Source organism: Pholis gunnellus (assembly GCF_910591455.1).
Source record: "Pholis gunnellus genome assembly, chromosome: 20".
Lineage (NCBI taxonomy): Eukaryota > Metazoa > Chordata > Actinopteri > Perciformes > Pholidae > Pholis > Pholis gunnellus.
Genome location: NC_136547.1, coordinates 13,634,195 through 13,653,363, shown reverse-complemented (window position 1 = coordinate 13,653,363; position 19,169 = coordinate 13,634,195). Strand labels below are relative to the sequence as shown.

At 42.7% G+C, this 19,169-nt stretch overlaps 1 protein-coding gene across 1 annotated transcript; it reads right to left on the bottom strand.

Moving 5' to 3' along the window:
* Positions 1 to 2,770: 2,770 nt before the first annotated feature.
* On the bottom strand, positions 2,771 to 17,192 carry LOC306712505 (cysteine-rich secretory protein LCCL domain-containing 1-like). Its single transcript, XM_079181810.1, has 15 exons — positions 17,051 to 17,192; positions 16,140 to 16,501; positions 10,115 to 10,233; positions 8,876 to 9,008; positions 8,640 to 8,755; positions 8,321 to 8,421; positions 8,036 to 8,227; positions 7,303 to 7,363; positions 7,143 to 7,209; positions 6,837 to 6,967; positions 6,662 to 6,705; positions 6,469 to 6,541; positions 6,294 to 6,369; positions 6,064 to 6,197; positions 2,771 to 3,844 (listed from the first exon to the last, which is right to left on the bottom strand). Exons 2-15 carry the CDS (start codon positions 16,395 to 16,397, stop codon positions 3,793 to 3,795), a joined length of 1,557 nt encoding a protein of 518 aa, XP_079037936.1. The 5' UTR covers positions 16,398 to 16,501; positions 17,051 to 17,192; the 3' UTR covers positions 2,771 to 3,792.
* Between the last annotated feature and the right edge of the window lie 1,977 nt (positions 17,193 to 19,169).

The window sequence follows — 19,169 nt, the reverse complement described above, 5'->3', positions numbered from 1 at the left end:
ACTCATGAAAAGCTTGCTCTCCACCAAAGTACCCACTCCATCTTTGAAAAAACACATTCACAGTGTGGCTATGTACATGTAATATTTTTGGATCAGGAGGGGAAAAAAAACCCACTCCCTGTCAGATTTTATGTTTTGTTCATCTGCCAAAGTAAAGGTTTGACAAGAAGGAACACAGTCATTACCACTGGCAACCATATTTTTGCACCTTGGTGCTGACGGCTTCCCTGACTGCATCACTGCTATCTGATTCCCATCCAACCATAGTGGGACAGGCAGCACAGACATAGCACAAAAACAAACAGGCAAACAGGTGAGCGAGTGAAAAAAAATACAACTAAATCCAAAAATATAGCACATAGACACACACACACACACACATATACAGCACAAACAAATGCACAAGCACATTCAAACTGTCTGCCTGCCTTTCCCCCCCCCCCCTTTCCTCAGGTGTATATGGTCTCTTTGACACAGTCTGCCAGTCTGCTGCCATGCAGCGCCACATTTAGCCCTGCAAGAAGCGCCAGACTGCAGCTGAGCAGAGCACAGTGAGGAGGTTATTAATGGCCTTCCTTATTTTAAACGACAGTCTGAAAACACCGGTGGCACCATGCAGACCCTGCGAGCTGCAAGCTTGTCTTTCATCCCATCTGTCTTCACGGCACTCAGTCTCCTTGGCCCTAATGGGCCTGTGGCTGTCGCTCTGTCAGTTTGCTCCCAACACACCCTTGTCTGTCTGGTGGGTCGCAGATGAAGGAACACAACGATATTTCACCATCAATTGATGTGTTGAACCTCTTCCTTGATTCTTGGAAATCATGCAGTATTTCTTTTTTTTTAACTAATAGTGTCCAACAATGCTATAAATCTGCTCCTGCGGATTCTTATTTTGGGAAACTTGAATCTTGTATTGTTCTTATAAACTCTAAAAGTTAGGAGATGAAAAATTCTGCAGATGCTATCCCAATGTCATGCTCATGAAGGTGTCAGAGAATCAAAACATCATGCTGCTTTCTCTAGCCTTCAAGTTATCTCTCTGCCCTTTCCTATGTCCCCCTCTTTCTCCCTTTCACTACGCTCGTCATCCTCTTACTCTTTCATTCTTCAGAGCCCCGCCACCTATCACCACACCCTGCTGTGAGTTTTGACACCTGTCTGATGTATGCTTCTCTTTTCTCTCACAGGACCTGGGCACACATGGACAGCCTATCAATCACTCCGCAGCCCTTTCTCCTGCAGAGCTCAGCCAATCACAAGTGATTGGGTTTGATCTAAACGTGATGTGTCGGAGCGTAAATGAGTGAATGCTTGCACACATATTTGAACATGATGTCGTGTGCATGTTTTTGGGCAACTGTACGGTCTGAATGAAGGAATACAAGTTTTCAACCTCACACATTTATCTCCCCTTTCCCATGCTTCGCCACCAATAAGTTGTTTTCCATATGCTGTGAGCATGTAGCATGTACTCCACCACATGCGCAATTAAATCTGCCAATGCAGATAGATATGTGAATGCGATACCGACACATGTACACCCATAAAACTCATACAAAATGTATTTCACAAGGTGGCATTCATGTCACTGACCCAGTGGCATCATGTAAGATTACATAGCACTTGTCTGGGCAATAACAAAGACTGGTAGCCTGAGTCACAACCTATTGCAGCCCTCCAGACATCGTAAAGCCGTCGGACAAGGATATGGTGGAACCCATTACAGATTGGTCAATTCGCTCCATTGCTGCTCAAAAGCAAACGAGGAGTGACGACTCAGCTCCCTGGTGACGGACCCTAAGAGGAAAGCTGGGACATTTAAAATCAAACGCTTCCGCTCTCCAAGGTTTGGATGAATAAACAGTATGGATATCAGGGAGGGGGGTTGCCACATCCTGTGAGACTTTGACGTTGGTAGTGCAGGCTTCTCCCTCAAAACGCAGCAATGGATCTGGAAGTCCAGGGGATTGGGTTCAGTTGTCATTCAGCCCACAAAACCTACCACTTCAGTGGCTCCCTGCGGTACTTTGATCTTTGGCTCTGCATACTTATCCACTGGGTAAGAGCAAATGTAAAAGGATTGATTGCCGAGGAGGTTTTAGAGCAGATTGTCAGCTTTAATGTGCGGGCATCATGACCCATATCAGATGAACTGTTCCAGGACCACTGGCAGCTTTCTGTGAACATGGCTTCCCAGTTTTGGAATGCCAATATTTGATCATTTTAAGATATTTTATAGCTTTTTTACTTTTAGACTATTAAGTGAGTATTTGTTGTGAGTCTGCAACTTTAAAATACTCATCCCAGATTTCTCTTTCACTATGTTTGAGGTAAAATGAGTCAGTGTGGTGTTTTTTGGTGAAGCAAACATGAGTTACAATAATGTTACTTTCAAGAATAGGAATGAACATGGCACACCACCCTATAATCACTGCCAGCAGGAAATCTAACATTAACATAAGTCTGAAGGAGACGTTTGTCAATTTCTAAGCTACAAAATGTAGGAATCGCAATTTGTGGGGCAGTGGCTCCGAAACAGATACTTCAAGTGTTTTGAAACACTTGAATTATGGAATAAGGCGCCTTAGATGTTTAGTTTTAAAGATAGTGATAATGACAACAAAGGCCAATTATAATACAATCAGATTTCTGCCATTTTTAGGTGTATATAGTCCAAATGTAAATATTTTTGCAAACGCATTTCACGTTGACTTTGAGTGATTTAAATATCAGAAGCCAATGCCTGAGAGAGAGAACGGTGTTGGTTGGAATATTTTATTGCAAAATGGACTTTCCCTAAAAACCTGAGGTAGGAAAATATGTATAATGCAGAAAGAAACACAAATACAATGAATTGACCATTATATTGACTGCAGCTTGTAAGAAAGCTGAGAGCTGGTAAGAAATATGAGCAAATATATCTGTTGATTCTTCTACATTGTACACTGTATGAAATATAATTGTTGCATGGTATTGCTTCTGTTCGTCTATGTCAAACGGAAAACATATATGGGGTAACAACAGCCAGTATAATGCAATGCATGATAAAGTCTGACACATGCTGTATAGGTTTTGTTTAGAGAATGACAACTCTGAGGGATGAGTATACTTCCCGACCTGCAGGGAGTTTTAACTAAACCACATCATCTGGAAAAATAACCAAACAAACAAAACCCATCGCACTGGCAATTGCAACAGCAATAAAACGGTTTTTTTTTTAAACATATAGCAGCATCCTTTATAAATCATATTGATATAGAGCATAATCATATAAAAATAAACGCATAATTTGTTCCCCAATCATTAAAAAACGCACAAAATATGACAAGAGACCTCTCCAGAGCACCAGTAAAAATGTGCCAGACTTAATACAATATAAATGATTCATCCTTAAGTGCCATTATAATGTTATATCATAAGATTTCTAGAATCAGTTTCCATACACAGCTATTTGTTAAGAGGGCACGGTAATGGCACAAAGACACAAGTGTGATACTATTTACAAATATGTACAACATTTTCAGAGATATTTACAAAATGTTCAGATCTAAATTTCCTGCTAAAGATGACAAATTGTGCACTCAGCGCGAGTGAATACTGACAGTATCTCATTGTGTATGTGTCAAGTTTTTGTTGCTCGGTTTACGCCGCCATGGAGACGACCTCTAACCCCCTGGAGTGTAGCAAAGCCAGAAACATTTCAGTCATTGAGTTTGACAACGGGGCTTGATTACTGCCTATTCAACGGGCCCAAGTGTGCTTTCTGTTTGGTGAAGCCGCCCTCTGGGCCACTCAAATCACAGCAAACACCCGGAACGCCTTTCCTCCAGGAGGGTTTTGAAGGCTACAGGGAAAAGAGAAAGAAGAGGGAGAGTCAGTCTGGTTGCAAAACATGTCCCAGCCTTTTGCAGAGAGACGTAGATGACATGCACACACAAGCAAATAGACTTCAGGTTTTTAACGGAGAAGCGTCCACATCAGTGTTTTCTGACACTTTAATGACAGATAGGACCCAAACAGATAGAGGTTGGGGCTCCCTGAGAAAACCGATAAACCAGCCATCTTTACATAAACACTGGGGACCTTCATGTGTTAATCCAACAGAGACAGACATGTTGTGAAGTTAAAGGAGACAGGTAAATGATGGGCAGATACTAACAGACGTCGGGCATCTCAGTGAAGTGACGAAGAATAATGTGGTGGAGGGAGGCAAGGGAAGAGAGGGGGAGGACAGAAAGAGAGGGGGAAGGCCAGAGAATAAATGAGTGTGTGTTTGTCCTCTACGCAGGTCATGTTAACAATAGTCATTCTGCAGACCATAAAACAACCCAAAAGTGGTGCAATTTTATATAAAAAAGAAAAAGAAAAACTAGAACGTACTATACAGTATGTGGGTCACTCTTTAGCTTTGAACAGAGGCCGGTACAGACCTGTAACCTTAATGCTGTTGTAAAGTGTTGCAGCATGATTCAACACATGATCTCACTTTCTTTTCCTATGCAAACACAAGCTCCCTTCTTTGCAATTCCCTTTCAGCCTCAGAGGACCCATTATGGAGAAAGATGGTGACAAACATCTATCATTATTATTATTATGAAACAACGCACACATACCAAAGGATTAATTAAAACGGTACGTTGCTCAATATCAGAGAGGCATCGAACATTATTAAGATGTATCCTGGTCAAAAGCTTATACCTGCTCGGTCCTCTCGATGCAGAACAGCTGTATTATCTCCTATAGGGGATTTTTTGAATTGGGCAGGGATTTTATTGCCTGGCTTATGCTTCCTAACGCACCAATATCCACTGTACCAATGACAAACCAATCGTGTTTGCTGCTCTGAGTTAGCAGGTGGTTTCAAAGACGGTCACCCCTCCTCTTCAGAGTAGAAATGGGAAAATAATGGGGCAATATAAGCAAAGCTATACTTCTATGAGGACAATGCAGTGTACTTGCTAACCTGCATCGTTTTGGTCCCTTTAAGAGTTCAGATGCAGAAAGTCTGTCGTGTTTCCCACTTTTGTTGACCAACTCGAACTGTATTAGAAGAACTAACCTAAGGCCGACACCTTCTGTTAAATCCGTACCTTTTTAATTGCTTCTTCACAAGGTAACAAGCTCCCAGTCCAGGATATTCCACCTAAGCCTACCAAGACTAAAGTCAGACTATAATGGTAATGCGAAAGACGTTGCTTCTATTGTGCATGGCCTGCTTTCCACTTGTATAAATTCTCCACCATTGTTTGGTGAGATAGCAGTAAGGCACTGATTTGAAAGGCAGGTTTTCACAAAAATAATGGAAAGTCCTTCTTTATATGCACTCTTTTCAAATGTATCCACCAAAGTGGTGGACCTAAGCTAAAGCGGTCTAACCCTCTATTGATCCCCTTTGTGTTTAATGCCTTTCACTTGATGCATTTGCTTTTGCTTGTCTCTGCTTTGCATTCTTGTTTATCTGAGCCACTACATTAAGCTTTAGACCCTTGTCTGCTCATTGCCCTTTTTTGACTTACTACCAAAAAAATAAAAAAAATCCCCTCCCAGAACTACATTAAGATGCACTCATCTCCTCTGCACTAATTGCCAAGCTATTCATTATTTTAAACTGGAGGCATGTTAATCACCCTCCCATGCACACTGCATGAGAGATGTAATGAACTGCCTGCATATTGAAAAGACTAGATCCACAAGGGAAGGCAGAGTGGATACATTTCTCTTTACCTGGGAGCCATTGATTTCTCATTCCTTTTCTTTGAGCCTCAGAAGATTAACCCCTTCACTGCCCAACCAAAGTTGAAGACATAACACTGAAATAGGACCAGTTACCTCCCTAAAAAAAATGAAATCTATAATAGAATGCTCACCACCCTCTGATTTCGACTTCTGCTGTTTCTATATAAGGTACAACTATTTTCAACACTGTTACAACAGGGGTGATCACTTTGACTGTAAATCTGAAGTTAAACATTTTAAAATGTTTGTATCTTATCTCAAATTTGCACATGACAATTTGCACACTAGCCACTGAGGTCAGCTTGGGCTAGATTAAGCATCCCATACCTCTCTGAGGAAATGCCATTTTGGTATGAGGCAATGTAGTGTTTCCGCTTGTCCACTGGCATTACATCGACATAGCCACCCGCATCATTCCTGATTACTCCAGTGTGGATCGCTGCTCGGCATATACTGGACTTCTACAGAGGTATGCAAGAGAAAAGTTCACGTAAGAAATATTGATATTGGACATTGGATACCCAAGTGAAGAATTCAGCTTCAATAGCTTGACTTACATCGGAGTATATTTTGGTGCCGATTAATCGGGATATGTGAGGATTTTCTTCTAAACAGTTTCTCGGGCAGTAGAACCTAAAAATAGAACAGTTGGACATGGTTAACAACTTAAACTTACATGATGCAGGAGAACTAAACTTATGCATGCCGGCAGACATGAAGTCAGGTTCATACCTTGGACAATGTTTTGCAGGCTTTTGGTATGAACACATCTGTGCAACTGTGGTTTCGCATGTGATGGCTTTGACTGTAAGAAAGAATTACAGGGTGTGTCAACACACACATTTGCAGCACAGCTTATAAGGAGTCATTTCATGCCAAATGTTACATATCTCTAAGAACAGTGTCACATGTTGGTCAGACTAACCTGCTACTCTGGAAACTGTGAAGGAATTAGCACTCAGATATTTCCTGTCACGAGGAAACACAAACAATGACATGAGATGACATTATTTTCACTTATTGTGAGAATATTTGACCAATCTTGCGATCAAAGATCATCAGTATAAATCATGGGGATGTGTTTACTATCATTGTCTCACCCAAGAGATTGAACTCCGTTCTTGTTGGATTTGATGAAAAAGTCCTTTCTGCCTTGTCGTGTTACGTCCATCCATCCTCCCTCACTATCTATGACATCAGCATGTAGACCAGCTCTGCACACGCTGGATTGCTGCAAATAGAATATTTGATTTACAACATAATATTGATGGCCTTTTGCTGACACAGTTGTATGCAAGTAGCACTTCAATGTCTCTCGTACACTTTGACAGGACACACGGCTGTTAATTGGCTTAATATTGACCACATCATTTGCATTACTCAGCCTGAGGAACTCAAGTACTCACCATTTCATAGTATACTGTCCCAACTACCTTTCCTGTAGCATATAGGCACCCAGCAGGACACTCATATCTGTGTGAATAATATGGGAAAAATAAGGTGAAGTGAACCGTATACTCCATTTTGTAGTGGTGTTGTTTTTATGATATTTAATATGAAGTGTACCTATTACATGGTGTTCCTTTACACTGATCTCGGAGCTTAGTGTCACAGGTCACAAACTGAGCTGAAAAACAGAAACATAAAGGCCTTTCAGTGCGCGTACAGGAACCAACATGCATGAAGTGGCAGCTCTGATGCAGGCGACTGGTTTCTTAAAGGCTTGAGTCGAGAGACACCCAGTGAGGTACATTGTTCTGATGCTTCAAGAAGCAAAAGAGAAGAATTCCTGCAACAAGGTTCAGGGTGGTCAGCAATTCTAGAGGAAGCATCTCCGTTTACAAGCACAGGCCCGTTTCACTGCAGAGAGGAAGCCATTTAAAAACCGCATGGAGCCCCTCTCACCCCTCAACCCCTCTCAGCCGGCCAAAAGCAAACACGCACTCGGTGGATCATGCTGAAATAGACCTCCCCTCCCTGCTCCAGAAAGTGACTTGCAATATTAAGTACACTTCAGAAACTGTCAAGGTTAATCAGGGAGATGACAGAAAAAGGCTGCAGAACATCAAGGCAATTTAAGATAAATTGCAAGAAAAATATTTCCGATGAAGCACATTTTTTGTGCTTGTTGTCTCTATATTATTGCGGGGTAAACACTAAATTATTTGGTTTTGTCCCAATTCTGTTCTTTTAAGATCATGTCCTAAATTTCTTGCCAACTCCCAATCCTAAACCAGATCTACACTCTCCCTTTAAAGATGAAACTAGATCCAGGATAAACAGTTAAATGACAGCTTACACATCTGCTGTGTGTTGACCACTTCATTCTTCTGCAGGTCCTCTGTGGGGGGGCTGGTGGGGGCTGGAGCGGGGAGACTGGGAGGCTCGGGCTTGGAGGCCCTAGACCGGGGCTTCTGTGGAGTATGGGGGGCCTCCGGCTCAATGAAATTGTTTTCTTCTGTTTCCTCTTGTGGAGGGTTAGAGCTGTCATCTTCAAGTAAAGTCACAAAAACAGGGTATATTAAGCTTATTTTTTCCTCAGGCTTTCGAGCAATATCTTTATTTATTTTTTTCAGTCACATACCTTTGTAGCAGAGGTTGTCCTTGCAGCCTCCTCCATAGCTGGGAGGACAGGCAGAGCATGAGGTCCCATGTTTGTAAGGCGAATGCCCCCACCAGTTTCCCCTGTTCAGGTAGTATAACAGAAATGATTGCACAAAACACATACTACTTTCAAATTAATCAACCATATTCCTGTCCCACCCCTTTGTGTGTGACGATTTTCAACTTCAACTATGCGTGAAAGAAACGTTCAAAATTCAGCAGCAAATTAATATGAATCTTGTTTGAACCTGTATATCAGTCATGCAGCTGTGAACGGACCTCACAACAAAAGTGCTTACTTCGGTGAATAGTTGCAGACAAGATAGACGGCTTTGGCCCAAATCTGTCCCCACACGTTCATGTTGTAACACATGTTGATGGCACACCCAATTCGACTGCTGGTGGCCCATACCAGCTGCAAAAAAGAAAAACAAGGCAGACCATGAAAAACAGACTATTAAGTCATAAATCACTAAAGGATAAAGTCTAAAGAGGTAAAAAGGGTAAAGAAATGGTATGATCCAGACCTAGCTACCTGTGTATAATGAGTACAAACTGGGCCGGAGCATCTGAAGGGGCAATAGGGGTCACACTCCTGAGGGTAAGGGAAGGAGTAGTCTTTCACTTCATCATACCAGGCCTGCACATGGAACGTGGGTGGGCGAAACCTGGGGAGATGAGTAAGCGTATGTTCCTTTGATGACATGGTTCCAAAAAAACATTTCTATTGTCTTGTGTCTCTTTTGGTGTGGGAGTTGGTATTATGCATCAAAGCTCTTTTCTGTTTACTGCAAGTAAACTCTTTCAAGAACCTATGTGCATATGCATGATACTCAGAGTCTACAGTGTATTAGTGCAAAACAAAGCAACTCTAAGTCGTTTGTCAAAAAAAATGTCCAAGATACAGGTGGCAGCTGAAGAGATAACGTACAGCAAGCATCTCATAACTTCAAAATTTAGCCTGGCAAGGTGTCTTAAGACCCAATCAAAAGATAAAGTAATTTACACAACACTGTACATATGTAGTTACCATTTGTGGTAAGCACCTATTGGTAAGCACAGCGATGTAAACACAGCTGTTGCCATTAAGAATCTAGCTTTCAATCAAACATTTGTGCTCTCTGAAAAGACAGCAGTCACCAAAGATTGGCACTAATTTGGCAGCATGTGTGGTTAGTCACTCTGATTAGAATCAACTGAACATATTTACTGTGAAGTGATATGATTAGATGTGGAACAAGAGTCTCTTATGTGAAGCAGTGCTGTTTCCAGACGCTCTATGGGAGGCTGAGGGTGCAAATGTAGCAAATGATATGTCCTGTGTGAACGTGTTAGTGTTGTGAAGGAAATGGCAGAAAAGCTAACTAGTTGTGGTAAACTAAAGCTCAACAGAATAAGTTACCTATTCCTTACTATTTAAAAAAACAGTCTGAGCCAAATATGGCCAACTCTTTATCCAGGATTTCATATTGTGATTAAAAATGTTCCAATGGGTTCCTGGCCAACATGGCAGCCTAAAAGACTCATATTTGGACCCTCTCCAAGTTCATATTTGTATGTTACTGTGTCTGTAAAATCAAATTACACAACAATTCTGTTCTTATCGATGTTCCTATCCACGGAATTAGACGCAAGCCTCCTGTCAGACACAAACACACACACGCCGACTTTGAAGACTTTAAATGTTTTCAGCAAAGCAACCCTTTCACCCTCAACCTTGGATAAATTAAAAGTCTGCGTATGCAGAAACTGTCTATACTCAATTCTTGTTTACCTTCCCCAGTGTGCTCCCAGGTTCTGTCCGATCTGCGGCAGTAAACCGGCAGGGCCGTGCTCCCACAGACAGGTTTCTGCCCACTCCTCTGCCGTCCGCTCCAACTCCGTGTCCCACACCTACACAGGTGATGAGATGGAAAAACAATAGGAGGTTTTCAGGGTTATGTTTGTTAAACCGAAAATAATCAAATAAAGCGACTCAGCGCAACACAAAGCTGCTTATATTGCAACTAATGAGCCATAAGATATAGCGATGTCAGGTCATAGTCAACGGCTAGTGTGAAACTGGAGAAATTCACTGCTTTGTAGGGTTTGTTCAGCTGTCAGTGAGGTGTGGTGGTATTCAAACCCATACGGAACAATTATCATATGTCATGATAAGTAATAGGGACAAGGAGCGGCTATGGCTAAGTAACTGTACTAATCTCGAAACTAAGTGCAGAACTATGTTGATGTGTTCCTGCTGCTCAGCTGACTTTCCCCAAATGGGTTTTCCCGTAGGATCTGGTGTTATTCAAAAAATGCGAAAGCTGTTTTTTTCTTAAGTAATACCTTCCATATGTCTCTGGTGAGACGTCTGGGTGCAAGCTTTTGTTTCACTTTACCTCTCTCTGAATTGCCCTCTCGGTTAAGTTTGGCTCTGGTTGGATACTAAGGGATCATATTCCCACTCTGGGGTTTTCTGGGAATGTGAAGAGTGTCCTTCCTCTCTGCTGACCTACATTCTTCCATAAAAAAAATGTTAGAAAAACTCCAGCTGTAATTCGTCTGAAGGACACTGTATGTGCCTTTTAATTGCACACCTTCACTTTCACCTTCAGTGTGGGTTATCTAACTTAACTGGTTTCTACAAGAAATGCAATTAGTTTGTGTGTGCGTGCGTGTGCGTGTGCGTGTGTGTGTGTGTGTGTGTGTGTGTGTGTGTGTGTGTGTGTGCGCGCATACGAATGTGTTTGGGTGCGTTAGCCTTAGCATACCAGCGGAGGTGTCAGAAGTTTTCACATCTCACACTTTGGGCCCTGGAAGTAATAGCTTACCCTCACTGAAATCTCATCCAATAACAGACACTAAAATAACTCCCCCGCTTCCTCCACTGCCTCCTTCGTCCGTCACCCACTTACAGTCTCACCAGAAACAACTGCTGTTCTCTGCATTACTCCCGAAACACACACACTTACCTAACAACAGGATGTCTGGCAGCGCTGCAAATTAACTCTTAACTCTGAGCAGTTTCTTCAGCTATTTCTGGGAATCCAGCTTGCTGTTGAGAGGACCTATTTGTTTAAATTAACAACGCTAGGGTAATATTGTCTGACTCTTCCATATTGGCACAGTGTTCCATGTAAGATTTCAACACAAAGCCTCGTAGAAATGTTACACAACTGACATATAGAATAAATAAGCTGTTGGAGGTGTGGAGTGTATTTTTCAGTCATTTCTACGTGTGCAAAGAGGGAGCATATTAGTGTTACAGCAACCTCGTCTGCAGTTGCCTGTAGTCTGTCTTGCACAATAAGGCCAAATGATGACTGACAGAGCCAGGGGTAAAACAGGAATGAGAATGTGTTTACCTGAAACTATATCTCTATCTTTGTGGGCAGCGAGCTGAAAACAAATGTCAGCGTGTCAGTATTGTCAGACCTGTTTTGTTTTGTCCCTATAGTTATCCCTTTTTGCCAGTACAAGAGCGTACGATGCTAAGACGGAAACATCGGAAGATATTTGAGCCTATATCGGGGAGCTGATTACAGTTTATAAGATCTGTGATGCTCTCGAAGCCTGTTCTTAAATAATGATGAATACAAGCAGCACCCTTGCAGCTGAGGAACTCATTCCCTCGTCCCAAAACTGAACTGAAAAAAAAGAAAAGGCAGAGACACACATTTTTCAGCTGTTGAACCTGATGCAGAGTGCAGTCGGCTTGTCAAGCTGCTGTTGCTTGCACCGTTAGCCCAGCAGGGGAGGCCGTGTAAGCAAGACCCCCCCCCACACACACACACACAGTCCACACACCCTGACCACACTTCTGCTGGGGCCCGAAAAGAAAAACACCTCCCCTGCTGAAGTCTTTCAGCACAGTGCACACAGCATTGTGTATTTCGCTTGACACTTCATTTGCAGGTTTTTTTTGGTTATTTTTTTTCCTCTTCCTTGGTCATCTGGTTGCATTCCAAAGGGTACAGAGGTGCACTTCCTTTGCAAGTCTGACTTTCCTGTTCATAGTCGATGGTGCATGCAGAGAAATACTAAGAAAGCAGGGGAAAGATATGGGAATTGGAGGAGGTGACGTTGAGTAAAAAATAAATAAATTCCATGAGAAACCTGGCAGAGAATGGAGGAGGAGATGTGATAAGACGGTGTAAGAGAGAGAAAACAGAAAGGCAAAGGGGTGACTCGGGAAAATGATCTATGTCTTCCCAAACTACTACTTTAATTTCCCACAGCAATATAGAGTAAACAGTGTTTCATGTAGCACATTCCAGCCCACATCAACTCACTTCAGAGGTCCTGGGGCTGACCATTGTCTGAATCTTGTCAACCAGTGAATACCATTATCTCCCATTATCATGTTATAACAGGAGCATAGTTTGACCAGAACGGCGTAGCCAATTATTGTCGAGTTGAATCAGGAAGCTGTCTCACTTACTGGGCATCATAAGTGGGCCAGTAATGGTAAGGGTAGCCTGATATCTCGATTTGGTCTGCTATTGGGATTTATAATTTCTTGGAAATAATAAATCAGCATTCAGCTTCAGCCTTCTTAACAATAAACAATGTCAGCAAAAAACTAAATCCTCCAGAGTATAGCTTTACACAAGCAGTCATTTTTTCCACAGTTCCCTTTCACTTTTCTTTGACCAATAATGGTGGTTGGTGCTCCTCATGGCGGCAACCCAAGAAAGTAGCTGAGTCACTCCTCAACCCAAAAGACATTCTGCAGTCTGAACAGGATGCAGGTTGAGGGTGTTGTCCTTTTGGGCATAAAGCTTCACAGATATTTGTGGGATCATTGGAATTTGCTAATTCGATCTCCATGTGTTTTGTATCTCTGCAAAGTTTTATGACCAACACTCCCTGAAGTATTCGTAGAAGGTGTTCTTTATAAATGCGTTCGGAGCAAGACCATCTGTTGACATTCTTGGCATTACATCAAGCAAGTTCAATGTGGACACTTGCCTCTTCTGTTCATGATATCCGTGGACAGGATACAGCCGGTGCAGGTGAGGCCAAGAGAGTTTCCAGCTTTCGGGTGGCATCTTTGCTATTTTGGGATCGTGTTGTCCCTTTTGCTTCACTGGAGCATGACCTTGGATGTGGAATTGAGCACACGTAGGAACTACAGTACGGTCTTTGAGAGGATCAACATTTTCTTTCTTACTATGATATTCAGCTGCTGCTCTTAAAATCTAGAGAAAACCAGTGGATGTGTTTTTCATGGGTGTAACCAGCTGACCCGACCTAGGGACAAACCCAAGACACACTGGAGAGATTCAATCTCCCAGCTGGCCTGTGTGAGCTCTGAGGTAATCTGCAGGAGAAAGTTGCGGGGATAAAAGAAGTTTAGACAGCTCTCCTTCATTTGTTTTTGCCACTGGAGTCCGGTAATTACTTTTTATTTGGCAATCTTATTAATCTAAAGCACTTTCTCTTAACATTTAAGCTGTCTATTTCACACACACTCATCTACATTACCATAATTAAACATCTTGGGTTAATGCAAGGCTAATTTATTAGTCTAGACCTTAATTATTGTCTGATTGAACAGCCAAATTATTCAACAATAAATTAAAATGGCCGGCGCTTTCAGCAAAACTCTGACTCATCCCAAACAGAAAACTGTCAATACAGCTTTATCTTAAACCACAAACAGCACTGCCACCTCAGACCTGAGCGCAGCGCGGCAAGGCCAAGTTAAACATCAATGCAGGTGGGGCCATTTCTCCCATGATGCCATCTGTTTGTCTTGCAGCGCTTCAAACACTGACACTTCTCTGTTTATACCTGTGGGTCAACATTTGAGTGAGAGGCAGAACCGCTCTCCCCCCTTCTAAAAGGTGCATTGAAGCTTTGTGGATCACTATGGAGTGTGAATGCTTATCCAGGGAATTTTTTGGGCCTCTGCGTTGGATAATGACAGAATGGGAACGGAGCCACAGGGATAAGGGAGAGGGAGGCAGAGAAAGGGGGCAAGAAAAGGAAACAGATGAAGGGGGGAGGAAAGATGGGGATTTGAATTGATGTTATCTCAGAGTTTCTGTGAAGATTGCCACAGAGGGTCAGCCCGGTTATGGTTTAATACAATGGCAGACAATAAGAGAGCTGATGGCGAAATTGTTATGAACGTGCGCTTGGGTATTGGTGTGAGTGTGTGTGTGTGTGTGTGTGTATATGCGTGTGTGCATCTGCATGCATGGGTGTGTAGGGAGAGCAGGGAAGCATGTCTATGAAGTCTTCCAGTACAGTGAAGCTGTGAGGTTTCTGAAAGGTGACAGCAGTTCAACACAGACTGGAGGAAAATCTGAGAAATAGGGAGCCCCTTTCAAAATAAAGCGCAGAAAATCATTGGCAATCCCTGTGACCTGAGCAGTGTTTCGCCTGACAGATTTTGACATCTGCAGAACTGCAAATAAGATTTCCGCACGTATCTTTAAAAGTCATTGTCTCTTTTAACTTTGTGGCCCTTCCAAAAGTCTCCATCTTTCTTTTACTCTTTCGTTACTCCTATTCAACCATTTCATTTTTTACAATTATTTTGACTCTTTTTATTTTTTATTCTGTCCTTCCCACCGTCCATCTCGCATTGCCTTGCTTTTCTATGAGCAACTCCTTTATCACGTTTACACCTCTATTTTTATGTACCTACGGTATTCCTTGCCAGCTCTCACCCTCTTTCTCTCACCTAACGTCCTCTTGTTGCATGCCTCTTCACCCCTGGGTGCCCCAGGAGCTAAAAAAACCCCCCTGCAAAACTGTAACAGGAGACAGTAGAAAGGAGCTGTGCGCTGCTGGCTCAGCATTTCTCCACTAGAGTGTGCCTCAACCAGAAGCCTGCCAGGCAGAGTGCTGCTTTCACACACGTACATGTACGCACATACACACACACACACACACACACACACACAAGGGGTCCTCAAGTCCAACCTCTCAATTATACAATTACACAGTCCAGCAATTGCCCCCAGCAGGAACTGTTTATTTGCCTTAACCGTCGAATAATACTGCCTTTTGTTCTGCAGCTCTTTAAGTGGAGATGAAAGGATTATAAAACCTCATTACTTTCTGCACACTGTATTGATTTTCAACCTCCTAAGTACTGTTGGTGGCAATGCACTGTGGCGGTCAAGCCAAGCAGTGCCTACACATGTAGTGCATTTGGAAAAGTTCCAGATCTGTGGAGCGCTGACTTACAGAAGGTGTGGTGTGCCTGTGTGTGTGTGGTGTGTGTGTGTGTGTGTGTGTGTGTGTGTGTGTGTGTGTGTGTGTGTGTGTGTGTGTGTGTGTGTATGGGTGTGTTTAGTGGGGGGTAGACAGCTGGTAAAACAAGCCCCGGTGCCGTGCTCTGATTCTAATTGCACTGTGAAAAGTGATCTGGCGCTGTACACACACGTGATGGCCAAAGGATAAAGTCAAACAAATCTCTCAGCATGAGTAAAAGAAAAACGCAGTAGTAATGTGATCATTGGCAAGTTGGCGGAATTCTTTTCTTCTGGCAAAACAACCAATGTCACATGGGTACAGACGTATATGTGTGTGTGTGTGTGGTAGTGGGGGGCTGTCCTCATCTTTGAAGGTGCTTAGATGCTGGCATGCTGCTTGTGTGTGAGCCAAGAGGGACAAGTGCCAGCCGGTCTGGTGACTGGGTCAGTTCACTAAGCTACATGGTCCACAAGTGTGCAAGACTCTGATGGAGTTCAGAATGGGGTCAAAGCGTTTTAACACACATAAACAGCATGAAGATATATGCACTACTTCATGGGAATCAATGTCCACAGACAAAACCTCCGCATCCTCCGTCCACCTACCATGTGCTCCATGTTGGAAGAAGGAGGGTAAACCTGGCCTCTGAGCTTGTTGTGAAGGTCCAGGATGAGCTGCGCGTCACTGTCGGTAATGGCCCTCTTCCCCCTCTGCTTGGCCTCCCACCAGTCCCCCTCCTCGTCCAGATATTTGTCCAGAACCTGCTCCCAGCTGGAGTTAGGAAGCATCACCATGGAAGTGGCCGTCTGGAGCAGCAGGAGCAGGGACACGTCCCTAAGCCAGCGCGGAGATACATGCCTCATCCTGGAGACTGTGGTGATGGTTATCCTCTCAAACTCAGGCAGGGTGGATGGCGTGGACCAGGGAGCGAGCCAGCACAGAAAGACACTCCGTCCTACAGTGTGAGCTGGCAAAAGAAGTCGAGAGGAGAGAACAAAACAGGATTATTGGAAGGATTGGAACTGGTGTATCAAATTTGCTGAATAACTTGGGTCAATATTGAACTTGGTGAGGACACCGCATTGGCTTGCAGACACATGGTTTGGTGCAGCGCCACTGGTAACCTCATGGAGTTCACTGGGGGAAAGCTGGCAGACTGGGAATGACTAAGGTCTGAATTAAAGAAATGACTACTCGTGTTGAACTTCCCTGAGGACTTTTTTTCTTACTAAAAAATAAAAAGACAGCTTGGGAGCTGCTGAAAATAAATACAGCATTGAATCACATTTAGCAGTACAATTGTATGTAGTTCAGTGCACAGAATGCACAATGCAGCTAATTAATGCACAATAATCTATGCATAGCCTACATGTATTTCCCGTTTATGGTATGAATGCTGCAATGCTGACAGAAGCTGATATAACGTGCCAATAGCTAATGGTAAACGTGAAGAGTAGGCTAATGTGTAATGGAAATGTCGTGGTGTGATTTAACGTAGACTTGGGAAATCATTTACCTTTAATGAATTGGAATGCAGCGCGCTTCTTGAGATCCTGACAGAGATCTGGCTGTGAGAAAACTTCAGCAGCAAGAGGAAGGAAAGAAAAAAAAAGTCCGCCTTCAAAGTAAGTTGAGCAGAGCTCAGGTGGAGCGGTGATGACTGTCGCTGGCTGCCATATGACATAAATCAAAGATGTGATGTGGTCGCTTCACTCCGTTTGAAAAGAGAGCGAGAGCGAGAGCGAGAGAGAGAGAGAGAGAGGGTCTTTCCTCTTTCGGGATTCTTGCACCAAAGCTGCTAAAGCATCACTTATCCACATTTTATCCTTAACTTGGCTGCGCTTCGAGAGTGCCGCCCCTGACCACGCCCCTCAAAAAAGGTTGGAAACGGCCCACTCGGTCCTGCCAAGACCTCCGTGCGCGTCCGTGGTCGTGCGTGCGTAAAGAAAGGCCTGTAAGAAGAAACTTTTTTTTCTTTTCACCAACGTTGGACAAGTTTGACTCTCAAATGCCCACAAACTACCTATTACCCAGCAAGAACATGCACCCCCCCCCCCCCCTCTACTTTACATGCAAAAATGGCGTGTACCAACCAGGGAGAGATGCAACATTACCACAAATAAACATAAAACAACCACAAAGAGATGCAAAACAACTTCAAGTCGACACAACACCACAAAAAAGATGCATTACGACACAAAACAAGAACAAAAAGGAGGCAAAACCACCACAAAGTCTGTAGTAGTAGATCTTAAATATGTCTTTAATATTCCAATCTTTTTTTTTTAAGTATTCTAATGATAAAACATTTATAGTTTATATGATAATCCTTTCAATGATAGTGGTTCATCCTCAGAACAGTAACATGTACTTTAAGGTTGTTGACTGACGGTTGCCCTCTTGCCTAGTAACTGCTTTAGTCAAAAATGCATTAATTTAAACCAGATCTTCCTCCTCTGTGGGGCCTGCAAGCAAAAGTGGCCCCATTCTGACTGTTCACAGGTGACTTCTTAGGGGGTTTAAAACACAAACCGACTCTCTGTTAATTCCAATCCCCAAACTCATCGTCACTGTTTCCGTTCCCGCTGCAACACCGCACAACATCCATGATGAAAACAGGACAGGTTTTGTCTTTTGTCATCTGGTCATTTTCACCGCTGGCTGTTACACATGTGGAAACAGTAGCAAATCACCAGGCCTCTGTGTGTTTGCCCCCAGTACAGACTTACTTTCCACTGGGGGCGACACAATCTTATATTTTACCTGACAAATATAATAAACCAAACGCTAGCCAAGCCGACCACGCCAGTACCTTTGCTCTGTATTTTTCAGTAAATCCCCTTGTTTCCATGACTCCCTTATGTTTTCATGCCTTATACCCATTAGGTGAGTCAGGGACTGAACGGATAGCTCTGTCACAAAGTCATGGATATATTTGACTTTTGTGATTCTGTGCCACATTTCACATTCAGCACGATCCCGGAAAGCTGGGAAAACGTGGTTTGGTAGATTTGTGAGGAGAAAAGATAAGGCATTCCATTGCACTTAAAACCATACAATACAGTCTACATTTTGAGAATCCTCCAGTCAGTGGTGGAAAAAGTACTCAACATTGAAGTAAAAGTACCAATACCACAATGTAAGAATACTCCACTGACAGTAAAAGTCCTGTATTCAAAATCGCATAGTAAAAGTAAAGATAAATATACTTAAAGTATCAAAACTTATATTATATTACTATATTATGCTTTATGTTTATCATTTATTACAGTATTTGGTTGCTGATACTGATGCAGTAATGCTATAGCTGTCGAGGTGAAGTTAGTTTTACCTACTTCAGTTAGTCCAGTGGTTCCCAACCTATGGGTCCCATCAGGTGACCCAGTGGGGGTCTCTTTTGTGGAATTGCTAACTTCTTATGTGTTGGTTTGTTTGTAAAGAGTCACAAGCCACTCGTTTAATCTTTAACAATGCATTGTATTTCATAAGCTCATCATTGTGTTGTTTTTATGTCAAATCTAAAAAGTAACCACTAACTGTCAGTTAAATGTAGTAGAGCTTCAATATATATAACTTCAATATCATCCTCTGAAATATATCAAAATACAAGTATTAAGTAACATAAAATGGGAATA

Excerpts from the sequence above, each read along its gene's own strand:
- LOC306712505 (XM_079181810.1), bottom strand. The coding sequence starts at position 16,397 with ATGAGGCATGTATCTCCGCGCTGGCTTAGGGACGTGTCCCTGCTCCTG. Across the intron at positions 8,422-8,639 it reads GTCTGCAACTATTCACCGAA|GGGAAACTGGTGGGGGCATT; the intron begins GTAAGCACTTTT and ends CTACCTGAACAG. Across the intron at positions 6,542-6,661 it reads CACAGTTTCCAGAGTAGCAG|TCAAAGCCATCACATGCGAA; the intron begins GTTAGTCTGACC and ends TCTTTCTTACAG.